Source organism: Helicoverpa zea, chromosome 23 (genome assembly GCF_022581195.2).
Source record: "Helicoverpa zea isolate HzStark_Cry1AcR chromosome 23, ilHelZeax1.1, whole genome shotgun sequence".
In the NCBI taxonomy this organism is placed as follows: Eukaryota; Metazoa; Arthropoda; class Insecta; order Lepidoptera; family Noctuidae; genus Helicoverpa; species Helicoverpa zea.
In genome coordinates, this window is record NC_061474.1 from 7,030,167 (window position 1) to 7,042,173 (window position 12,007).

Sequence of the window (12,007 nt, forward strand, 5' to 3'; positions counted from 1 at the left end):
TGGCGAGGTCACTTCACTACGACCGTGTCAGAACTCAACTTGCGACATGGTAGGTACCTACAATTTACTTAAGTATAAGACCAAATTACTATATTTCATACATATTATAATCATAATGTAAGTAGGAAGGTATAGTAATCCATAGAATCTAATCATTACATTAAAATTTGAAATTATTCCACGGCCATTCTTGAAACCACTTCATCGCATCCTTAACACCTAACTTTTAAATGCTAACAATCTCGGATAAGTAGTTAACTCTTGAAATCTAGGTTCTGAAACTGTTATGAGAGCATTGTACAATCTTGCTGACGTCACAGCAGTTACAAGTTACCAATTTACATACAATCGACTATTTCAAATTTAACATTCAAGTTTCCGTAGTGTAGCGGTTATCACGTGTGCTTCACACGCACAAGGCCCCCGGTTCGATCCCGGGCGGAAACAAGTTGCTTTTTACTCATTATTAGAATCTAATAAATGTTTAGATTCTTCACTGTACTTATAAACAGTTTTTTTTTATTAAATTAAAAATTATCCCATGTTAGTAGGTCAAACCTGATTCTGAATTAGGGGGCATCCGAAGTATCGGCTTATCTCCATCCATGACACCTAGGTACATAAAAATAATTAAATTATATAGTGATGTGGTTCATCTATGTTATTAAATAACTAAAGCCCCCCAGTACACATTGGCCTGTGTTGGGCCAAGCTTTGAAGTGCACAAATGTAGGCCACGTTCAAATGGTGTTTACACATTGGCGCATGGCTCATTGCTGCCTGGCAAACCACTTCCGATGGACGTCGAAGTAACTAAGGCTGCGGCTATTTATTTGTATGTATATTACACTCCTATATTTATATTATACTACACTACTATATTTATTTTTACACGCAATACAAAAGAAAGCGGCCGGTGACGAACTAAACATTGGCCGAATGTGTAAACACCACAGGCCAAGCTGGGCCACGATTCCTTTGATGTGTGCCCAAAAAACCGACAACTCGCCGAATGCACACCAACCTTGACAAATGTCCGCCAACGTACACCAATACCCCTTTGTACACATTGGTGATGGCTTGTATTGGCCACGCTTGGGCTAATGTGTACTAGGGGCTTAAGCATCAACTAAATTGCAATCATTAAAAGAAGTAAATATCAATCATTCCTACGGACTTACAAGTTTGGTCGTCTTTTATCCACACAGTAAACAACATTTTGGTTATTCAAAATGTATTAAAAAAAAACAACTTACTAGATCGATAACTGGGTGCATAATTATCACTTGCGTTAATTAATGGTGTCTACAACAAAATATAAAATTTTCGTTATGTCTTTTTTGCTAATTAAAGTAAAAAAAAAATAATAATTAAGGGCGCTTAAAAAAGATGCAGGTTAGCTTTCTCACCAAAACAAAAATATAAAATAAAAACATATTTTTAAGATATAAAACACACACACGACTTTATCCCCTCATTTTTATTTTCAAGTAAAATTTTAAATCAATTAAAATTCAATATAAAAGTTACCCATCCGTTGGATTGCCATTTGCTATAAAACCGATTCACGTGAATTCGCGATTATCATGTACTTACATTGGCCTTTTTTTATATTTTTTCTTAATCCAAAACGGTTGTTTGGAAATCATTTATTTTTAGATCACTGAAATATTTTAGTGTATAATAATATGTGACTCAATTGTATTCTTTAAAATTCGCAATATATGTAGTTTAATTATGAGCGTATTAATAAAATAAAACAAAATATTTCTCATCATATTTTCTATATAATAAAAACATTCTTATCAACAACTATGTATAAAATGTAAAATATTACATAAATCTATACAAAAACATAAAAAGCACCTTCTAAAAAAGAAATAAAAAAAAAACTACTTCGTTTAAATTAACATTTGACGAATCATTTATTTGAAAAATAAATATATCACGTATTGACGATAAAGCACCTATTCAGTGACAATTAGGCTTCGTGAAAAAGGTTATATTTTTAATAGTGTTTACAAAAAAAAAAAACACGATGTGATTATGATATTGAACACTGTATTTCACCAGGCATATCTATCACAAAAAACATTCACTTGATAAACAAAATCAAATATTCTACGTCTTTTCAAATCCGATATTTTTGTCGATAATCAGCCGTGCATCACTAGTGTAGGTACATAAGTAGTTTACACCAAAAAGAAACATTCTGTATACACTGTATAGAGAATAGTTTTTTATATAGTAATTACAGAGTGAGCGATATCTTAGAATTACATATTTTCACCACTGGCATATAGTTACAGGTGTTTATTTATAACATTTGACTATCCTTGTTAACAGTTTCTAGAACATAATTTCTATCAGTGTAGTTCTGGTGTCACTGTGAGCGCGATTCGCTGGCGCCCTCTAACGACTTCTATGCGCAAACTGCCGCTAGTGTTCTCTAGTAACATGTAGATGTCGCTAGCTGTCCTCACTGGTTTGTTGTTTATACTTGTCACTATGTCGCCGGGTTGGAGACCACCGCTGGAAAATAGAGTTTACTGTGTTGCAATAAGGTTTAGATTTAAAGAACTTAGTGCAGTCCAATTTCTATTAAGAATATTATTCCTTTGCTATTTGAGATCGTTATGACACTTGGTGATTATGTCTCAATATTATTCAGTAAATGTTAAACTCACTTGTAAGCTGGTGATCCGATGATAACTTTCCACACTAGAATTCCGTGTTCAATGTCTGTTGGCATCTGAAAATTTTAAAAAAGTAGATAACTATGTAAATAAACTGTAACTAATACTCTCTTTGTACGTATTTACTAAATCCATTTATATATACATACTATTTACTGTTTTTTCACAATCTAAGTCAAAATTCGATTTTTTCAATAATCAACACAATGAAGATTACTTTTATAATTACAACAAGAAAACCCCCATTACATATATTTTTTTTTCTTCTTACAACTACGTACTTTTTTGACTAACTAAAACTAGAAATATAACCACTTTACATACCTCAGGGTTCCTCATTCTCAGCTCCATCAGTATATTGGGCGTGAGTGAGAGCATCGTGATGCCGAGGTACCGCCGCGACACTTGCGGAGACTTCGTCGTCCCTGTTGAACGTTCTAAATTACCCATTTGTATTATTATAAAGTAAAAAAAAATGTGGAGGACAATTACAGTGTAAAAAGTTATAGGAATAGTAAAAGTATGATGTTTACTGACATTGAAGAAAATCATTATGCAATTTAAAAAATATATAAAAAATTGAATATTACATTGAATACAATATGATTGTTTGAAATAGAATGACTTAACAATAACTAAATAACAAACAAAACTCTGACAGATACCTAAGGATTAACTAGTACTAGAAAAATTATACAAACAAAAGCAACACAAGCAAACATACAAACACATTATTTACAAATTTATATGCAGTTATTCATAATTTTCCGGTTTATCAAAAATATTAAAAAACCCACTTATCAAGATAATCCTTTGATTTAACATGCTTATTACGATAAGTTACAAAGCTGACTAATTTGTTATTAACAAACACCTTAAGTAAATTACATAAAACAACTTCAGTAGAAATTAAATAGACATCACAAACTCATAAAAAACACCATTTAATGTTAATTCATTTAAGTTGACCTGCACAATATTTAGGTATGCATCAATATTTATTAGTTTAGCCCGGTCAAAATAGACATAAAAGTAGTGGTCAAATAACAAAAATTCCCACAGAGCTGATTTTTGGTGGAGAGCTAGATTTGATCATTATAAATAAAATACTAAAAGTCCCCATCGATCCCATGTGTGCGTCAAAAGTTATTCGAGGTCAAATGTCAAAATTTTTGTTTTTTTGTGTTTTTTTCGAAAACGGTAAGTTTTATCAAAAAAATACATCTGACCAAAATTGTAGATTATAAAATTTTCTACAAAAACGGCATTAACAGTTTTCTCCTAAATCTTACCATTCCTGAGATATCGCGCTTCAAAGAGTCACACTACACATGATATGCACATATGAGCCACGTATATACGAGGGCTGCCTTTTAAGTTGTGTCGTTTGAAATAAGTGTAGACAATCTAATAGGTTAATAACATTTATTGTTTATCAAAGAATTCTCCGCGATATTTAATGCACTTTTGCATGCATTTAAACCAGTTCTTGAAACATTTATTCCATTCTGAAGTAGGGGTAGTCAAAATGGCCGATTTGTGTGAGTCAACAGCTTTTTCAGGTGTGCTGAAACGTTAACCACGAAGACTTTGCTTAATTTTGGGGAAAGTAAAATAATCGTTATGCCCACGGGTCTATGTCACGGTATGTTACATGTTGGTCTGCGAGAATTAACTGCCGCTTAGCCTCGATATTATCTTGGATCATGGCGGGTTATGAACTACCTTCACGTGGCCTGTCACTGAAGCTAGAGTGCCCGTTGAAATTCTAAATCAAAATCAAAATCCTTTTATTTCAAAAAGGCCTTTGCAGGGTCCTATGAAACAAAAAGTTGGTCTCATGGAGAAGAGCCGGCAAGAAACTCCATAGACACTCTTTTAAAAAGTAATATTTTTACAAACAGTCTATTACTTAACAATAGTAAGCTGACAAAATTATACAATGCAACTGAAAGTTAAACTGTAAACTCCTAACTCCTACTTTATCTCTGTTTTACACATGATGTTGTAAATTAGGGCACGCCACCATAGTGGCCGTAAGTCCCCCCTTTGAGGAGTGGCTCAGAAGGAGTCATGGCGGCTCACCGGATACATTTGTTTCGGAAGGTATCTGTATCGAATCGGTCGTGAGGAGGCGCCCGGGTGTCACCACTGTGTGGACAGCCCCAAGGGCACGATGGACCACACAGTCCAGGTGTGCCCTGTGTGGGAAGAGCACCTTCGGGTCCTCGCCGTGGCTTTAGGCGGCGACGACCTCTCGCGTCCGAGAAGGAGGAGGCGGAACGACAAAGAGTTCGCACCTCTCATCCCGGCCGCCGCGCTGGACCTGGCAGACACCAAGGGCTCCGGGTGTCGCAAGACGACTCCCGGCCACCGTAGGCGTGGGTCTCTGTGCGGTGAGTTCAGGTGGCTCATCGCTCATGTCTAGTTAATAGACAAAAAACCCCTGTCGGCGGCGAGTTGTTCCACGCGCTCCTCAAAGACATGTCAGCAGCCCCAGCGGGGCCCAGCAGGGCCAAGGCCTGTCGGGGCTGCGGGATTGTTCGAAAGAGTTACCGCGGCCCTGGTACATAAAAGGCTTACGACGGAACACGACGGTTTTAGTCAATAACAGTCTGACACTCAAAGCCCTCGTATATACATTGCTTATATGTGCATATCATGTGTAGTGTGACTCTTTGAATCGCGATATCTCAGGAATGGTAAGATTTAGGAGAAAACTGTTGATGCCATTTTTGTAGAAAATTTTAAGATCTACAACTTTGGTCTGATGTTCTTTTTTGATAAAACTTACCGTTTTCGAAAAAAGTAAAAAAACCAAAAATTTTGACATTTAACCTCGAATAACTTTTGACGCACACATGGGATTGATGGGGATTTTTAGTATTTTATTTATAATGATCAAATCTAGCTCTCCACCAAAAATCAGCTTTGTGGGAATTTTTGTTATTTCAAATGTCTATTTTGACCGGGCTAGTTCTGATGACAATTCAATGATAAAATGATGTTAAAACATTTGCCAATGTTTAATGTTGCATCATTTGCACAATAATCGTACCAATTTCAGTCGTCAAATCATTGATGGGTGGAAAGTATAAAACTGGTTATGGTTTGATTATTTGTTTAGTTAAACGATGCAATTGAGTCTTAGTAGCTTTCACATACACACAACATTTACCACAGCTTTTTAGAAATACAAAATAAAAACTTACTCTTAGCCAGAAACTCCTTGACGTAATCAATTGGTATAGCAAACGATATACCGGATGTGACCTTCATACTGTTGATGCCTATCGCTTCACCGTCTAAGTTCACTAGCGGCCCTCCACTGTTGCCAAATGTGATTGGAGCGTCTGTCTGTATGTATACCATGTCTTTGCCTGGAATTTAGGGTAACATTATTAATGAAAGAAATACAAATATCTTTAACTAAAAAATTCTTGTATTACAAAAGGAAATATTTTAATGTTATAGAATTTTATTTTTGATAGTTACAGAACACTTGATCTGATATTTGATGCTAAGAACATGGGTGTAGCTATGGGAAACAGTTAGGTATTTCTTATGAAATGCTCATTCCACAAGGTGGTAATAAAGGTGGAGTGTCATTCACCATAAATAAAAACAAATTCTCAAATAACAGAAAGATTATCAAAAACAATCGAATGGGAACAGATACTATCTTAGATACATTGGACTACATTTATGCAAAAGCCAATGGTATATAAGTTAAGTCGTAACCAACCTCTTAAACCAAGTTCCTCACTGGCTCTCTGGGTGGAGCTTACTACTCCAGCAGTGACTGTGTTACTGAGTGCTAGAGGACTACCCATCGCCACCACCTGAAATTATAACAAACACAATGTTAATTTACAGCAGAAATTTGTTTTCCATACTATGAACATTTAACGACAGTAGGCACTATTTGTTGACCTCATAGTCTTCACTAAATATCACTTGACTGTTCAATTGATATTAAAGGCAGGAACCAGTTAATAATTTTTACGAATGCCAATCTTACAACAGTGTCATCAATCAGACATTATCAGGGTATCACAATATTTTGTCAGGTCTATGCTTTTACAATAGAAGGACAAAAAATGATTATTTGCAGATATATAGGCAAAGAAAACATAATACAAACCCACTCGCCAGGCTGTATATCAGAAGATGAACCTAATTTCATAACTGGTAACCCCTTCACCGGGATGCGAAGGGTGGCTAAATCTGACTTGAGATCCACATCTTCAACAAAACCAGTGTGAATGGATCCATCCTGAAAATACCAATAAAAAAATATTTTAAACCCAAGAATTCCCTAAGACGAACCCACTGCCTGAATTGTTGAATGAAAACATAGACTTTAGAAAATTGCCAAATATTACAACTTTTAGAGATAATTGTGTGGAAGAAAACTTATGATAACCATACATGACAAAATAGAATGAAGTAAATAAATTTTAGGTGAATTTAAGGCACTTAACATTTTGTCATATTACATCAGCAACTAAAAACCCTTACTATCAAAATTATAACAAAAATCATCACTCACATATAACCGCACATTCACTATGGCGTTAGGCTTGTTTACCACAACGTGAGCGTTAGTCAATATCAGCCCATCTTCCTTCACAATGAAGCCAGAGCCATTCGACAGTGTCACGGGCTGACCAGAAAACAAGTCCAAACGACGACCGTCTTTTATCTCTATATACACCACGGACGGCGCCGACACAGCCACCACATCAGCTATAAAGTTAAACTGCTCTCTCCTACCTTTTAAATCATTATTTATCACAGTAGCAGCTAACAATTTTTCTTTCAAACTAATATAACCTATTACCCCGGCCGCCACTGCCAATATTCCACTATAATAACTGTTCTTGGTATCATTTCTATTGTTATAGCTATTAGGAGCTTCTAATGCACGGCTAGAACATCTGAGGTTTTTTATTATTACGGGTTTTATCTGAAATATACGAGAAAATCTCGAAATATTCATTGTTGATAATGGAATTGTCAAAACGACGGTGTTGAATGAAAAGTTTTGTCAAACTGACACTGACAACTACTCAATAGTGGTGTAGCCGACAAACGAGTTAAATAGCAGCGTTTTACCTGAAATAAAACGCATATTAAATACTTACCTTATTTGAAGCTTACTAGTTTGAGATAGGCACCTACGTGTTTTCCGCTTTTATCTCCGTCCTTTTCTACCCCATATCTTGCATCTCTCTCGCACACCGACCAGTTTCACTCCCCACCAGGCAGGAGGCGACGAGTGTTCTCGGCGGCCACAGTTCGTCATTGAGTCGAAAACACCAGGCAGAAATTAAAATGTAAGCTTCAAATAAGGTAAGTATTTAATATGCGTTTTATTTCAGGTAAAACGCTGCTATTAAATTCTTGACCGTTATTTGAAGCTTACTAGTTTGAGACGTGTTTGTTATCGCCTGGTGGAAGTGGACGCCAATGTGAGCAAAAGCACAATGAAATTGTGTATGTAAATAGGTACTTAGGTACACGAGTAATCACATGTAAGTATGTGTATTGCGTCCTGGAATACTAATGTAATCAAAGTTAACTGGTACTGGTACTCAGCTACATCCTGTTAGACTGGAAGCCGACCCCAACATAGTTGGGAAATGGGCTCGAAGGATGAGTAATAAAAATTAAAAGAGAGATGCAAGAACAAAAGCAAAATTGATTTCATTTTCTAATAGTAATTAACAAAAACATTGCGATACTTCTTAATAACAATAGTAACAAAAATATAGACATTAATCAGCTGGATTAATTAAATAATCGAGATAACTTGCTACTTCTATTTAGTGGGTATCTTTCCCTTCTGTAAAAATGGGCAAATGTATTGCCTGATCGCCAATTACCCTTTGCTAATATATCGTCCAAAAGTATATTGTCAACACAGATTTTGACGCTACCGCCGAGTGGAAGCTTCCTGGGGTTGTAGTTATTCCTGCCTCTTTTAACAATGTCTTAATCCACCCGCATCATCGTTCGGGTGCCTGCCTTTGGTTGGCCTCTAACGGATATAAATAAATTTAAGGAATTAGCCGATGTCCGTCTATCTTCTAACAAGGCTTTAGTCTTTCTGACCCAATACACTGGACTTAGATTTATATTTTCCTGATTATCCATCAAACAACAACCCGACTGCCTATGACTAGAACTGTCGGTCTTAGAGCCAAAGACTGGCCATAAGATTAAATTATCTTTGTTGTTTTTGAAATGTTCTGGGTCTATTGCAAGCAAGGAAAGATCATGGACTCGCCTTTCCGAAACAAGCTAGCAAAAGAAAGAGCAGCAGTGTGCCTGGAAGTTGCAAATGGATTATTCTCGTCTACGTTTACTGCACTTAAGTAGGTTACCAATTGGTCATTATTCCAGATGGACGGCTTCCCGGGGAACAGGTTTGCTCAGCGCTATTGATTTTAAATTGTGTCCGACTAGAACGTGTGAACCTAGCTCTCCAGTGGTTTCTGCATTGCATAGTGTAGCTATAACTGACTTGTGTAATAAAATAGTATTGTATGTTAGTTTATTTACTATGTGTAAGTCTGCTAAAAATTGGGTAAGTATAGGTCCAAATAGGGATTCAAGGATTCATAGGATCCAATTTCATACTTTTCGCCCCAATTTAACCATCGACTCCAAGCTGATTGATAAGTGTTGCGTGTGGATTGAAGAAGACTTCAGTCGGAGAGACTCCTTGTCCCTCCCCCCCCCCCATTTCCCTGACCTTGGCAGGGGGTATCCCCGTTGCTGTGTCTATCGGTTTCTGCTCGAGGTTCATCAGTGTGTAGGGTACTGCTAATGATCGGGACTTCAAATCTGCTCGCCAAAATACCTGGTGCCACCGAAGGAACTACTATGAGATTAACTCCCGTTCCTGAATTGAGATGACTGAGGACCTACGGTATAAGGTAAGGTGGCGGTAATACCCATGCTAGCGGGTAAGTCAAAACTTGAGAAAAAGGCATCGTGGAACCCCGCTTTCGGGTCCTTCAGATCTAGGGGCACGTAGTACACAACTATGTGTCCCTGGGCTCGCTTCGAGGCAAGTAGGTCCACTGCTGATACAAGATGCCACTCCGGTGGAGGTTTGTGTCGGGAGAGATGGTCTGCCTGACTGTTGAATAGGGCTGGTATATGATTCACGACGTGATAGATTTGATACAGCTCAAGATAACTGAATACTCTGTACGTCAAGTTCGGTAGGCTCCTTGATCGGGTGCCACCTTGATTTCTTAGATATGACACCACAGTCCCATTTTTGCATTGAAAAATGGCTGTTGATCTCTTTAGCAACTTGCCGTGATTTTCCAGTTAATACTGCAAGCATCTCTTTCCGATCGCAGTGAAAGCCTTTTTCTCTCTCGTTCCATGAACCCATTACGGGAGTTCCGTTCAGTTGTGCCCCCATCCTACATCGGAGGCGTCCGTGGTTATAAGGTGACAGGGAAGTGGCGAATGAATATCCAAGGTTTGGTGGCAGCTGACCAGCCACCACTTTAGATCTGCTAAGGCATCTGCTGGTAGGTTCAACATTGCTATACTCCATTCACCGAGCCGTGAGCCCACAATGTAACCAAAGAATGACACTTTTTCAAAATGGTGGGTATAACCCGACCGATGACAAAAACGTCACATTTTTATGTAAAATGTTCTTAGTATCGTGGTCTTCAATTAAGTAGGGTTCTATGTATGACAGTCAAGACTTCTAGGTTCATTTTACATGTAAACGATTTACTACATATTTCATTAAAATTAAGAAAATAATTTACGGCCTTTATTATACATATTTGATTTCAAATAAGTTTGAAAAGATTGCATAAGTTCCACAGACATCGTTCTAAAATATCATTTCTAATGTTGTCAGTATATTACTTTCGTAGTTATTTTTATAAAATATGATCATTACTTCAATCGTGACTTATAAGAACCCTTTTTATGGTTTGTTCACCGTTTGGCTCACGGTTCCATGAATAGGGTAGGTATAGATTGCTGTTCAACACTGCATTGAGGAAAGTGAGGAGAGCCCGGTAATGCAGTCTGCCGTATGGAACAACGAAAACTTGCGAAGTTTAAAAGTCCTATCAAGCTATGCAGGTCTTCTAAGTTCGTCGTGCTGTTTGTCACGTAGTGCGTTTTATCATTATCTTGTTGATAATGCTTGCGATTTATTCACTTGCCATCCAAAACGTGGTGCAAATGATCCCAAAGTAGGCAAATATATCTTGGTGAGCCACCAGAAAATCGAGATACACAATTATAAGTAACCCTTGAGTTTTCAAAGTTTGAGCCACCCAAATTGGTCACTGTGGCGAAGGTCTTGGGTGCCGTGCTTAAGCCAAATGGTAGGCACGTAATCTGAAGCAGTCTTCTTCTGTATACTAGTCGAAGAACATGTCTGTGACCTCCGGCTACCGGAAGGTAGAAGTAAGCCTGGGCGAGATCCACTTGCACAGCCATTCGTCTTTCTGAAGAAACTCTAGCACCCGAAAAACATTTATTAAACTGAAGGGTTCCGTAATTATGAACTTGTTGAGAACCTTGAGATTGAGTATTGGACGGTTCTTTCCGTCGCCTTTTGGGCACAAGAAACATATTGGAAAGAAAGCTGGCAGAATTTGCAGCTATCAATATAACTTTTTGTTTTATCATTTGGGATATGACGACATCCATCTCTTTGGACTCTCTGGTCAAATCTGGCATTATCTATCAAAGGTGGCTCTTGGCCAATGGTATGCGATGCCCAGTTATTATTTTTGACAAGAAAGGCGGAGCTCCCATTTCTTTCCATTGGTCTTGATATAATGTTAGGCAACCCGCCTGGAAAGTCATAACTTACGTGCCTTGTTGGACGCATCAAAGTCCGCCTGCGGTCCTGGACGCTTTCTGTTTCCTCTGTTGGACATGGTTCCTATTGTAATTTACTCGTGATATCCCAAGGGAGCTTTTAGAGTTTTGCGTCACACGCCATTCAGCGTGAGTGTGATTACCATTTCCCTTCGAGGGAAGGTTATAATGGCGACTCTTCGAAAGTCGATCCAAAAAGCCACCCTGCGAGGGTAGATTGCAATGATGGTACGACCCGCAACATGCATGATTGGTACCCTGCGAGGGTCCGTGATAATGAGCCGACCCCTGCGGGGGGTGGCTAGTATACTTACTGGTCCCTGCTTTGTAATGATGCTGCGACTCGCAAAATGCAAGATTGGTACCCTGCGCGGGTCCGTGATAATGAAACGACCCCTGTGGGGGGTGGCTAGTATACTTACTGGTCCCCA

At 38.0% G+C, this 12,007-nt stretch overlaps 1 protein-coding gene and 1 non-coding gene across 2 annotated transcripts in view; one reads left to right on the forward strand and one right to left on the reverse strand.

The window, feature by feature from the left end:
* Positions 1-374: 374 nt before the first annotated feature.
* Trnav-cac lies at positions 375-447 on the forward strand. Its single transcript has one exon. It is a non-coding gene; the product is annotated as a tRNA-Val (tRNA).
* Positions 448-2,041: 1,594 nt separating this feature from the next.
* The window catches only part of LOC124641857 (serine protease HTRA2, mitochondrial-like), a 31,206-nt gene continuing 21,240 nt past the window's right edge, over positions 2,042-12,007 (reverse strand). The window contains exons 8-14 of the mRNA XM_047180104.1: positions 7,249-7,550; positions 6,841-6,972; positions 6,442-6,538; positions 5,909-6,076; positions 3,021-3,121; positions 2,688-2,752; positions 2,042-2,532 (exon numbers count right to left, since the gene is read on the reverse strand). Of these exons, the coding sequence (XP_047036060.1) occupies positions 2,367-2,532; positions 2,688-2,752; positions 3,021-3,121; positions 5,909-6,076; positions 6,442-6,538; positions 6,841-6,972; positions 7,249-7,550 (1,031 nt within the window). The 3' untranslated portion in view covers positions 2,042-2,366. The remainder of the gene's footprint in view (positions 2,533-2,687; positions 2,753-3,020; positions 3,122-5,908; positions 6,077-6,441; positions 6,539-6,840; positions 6,973-7,248; positions 7,551-12,007) is intronic.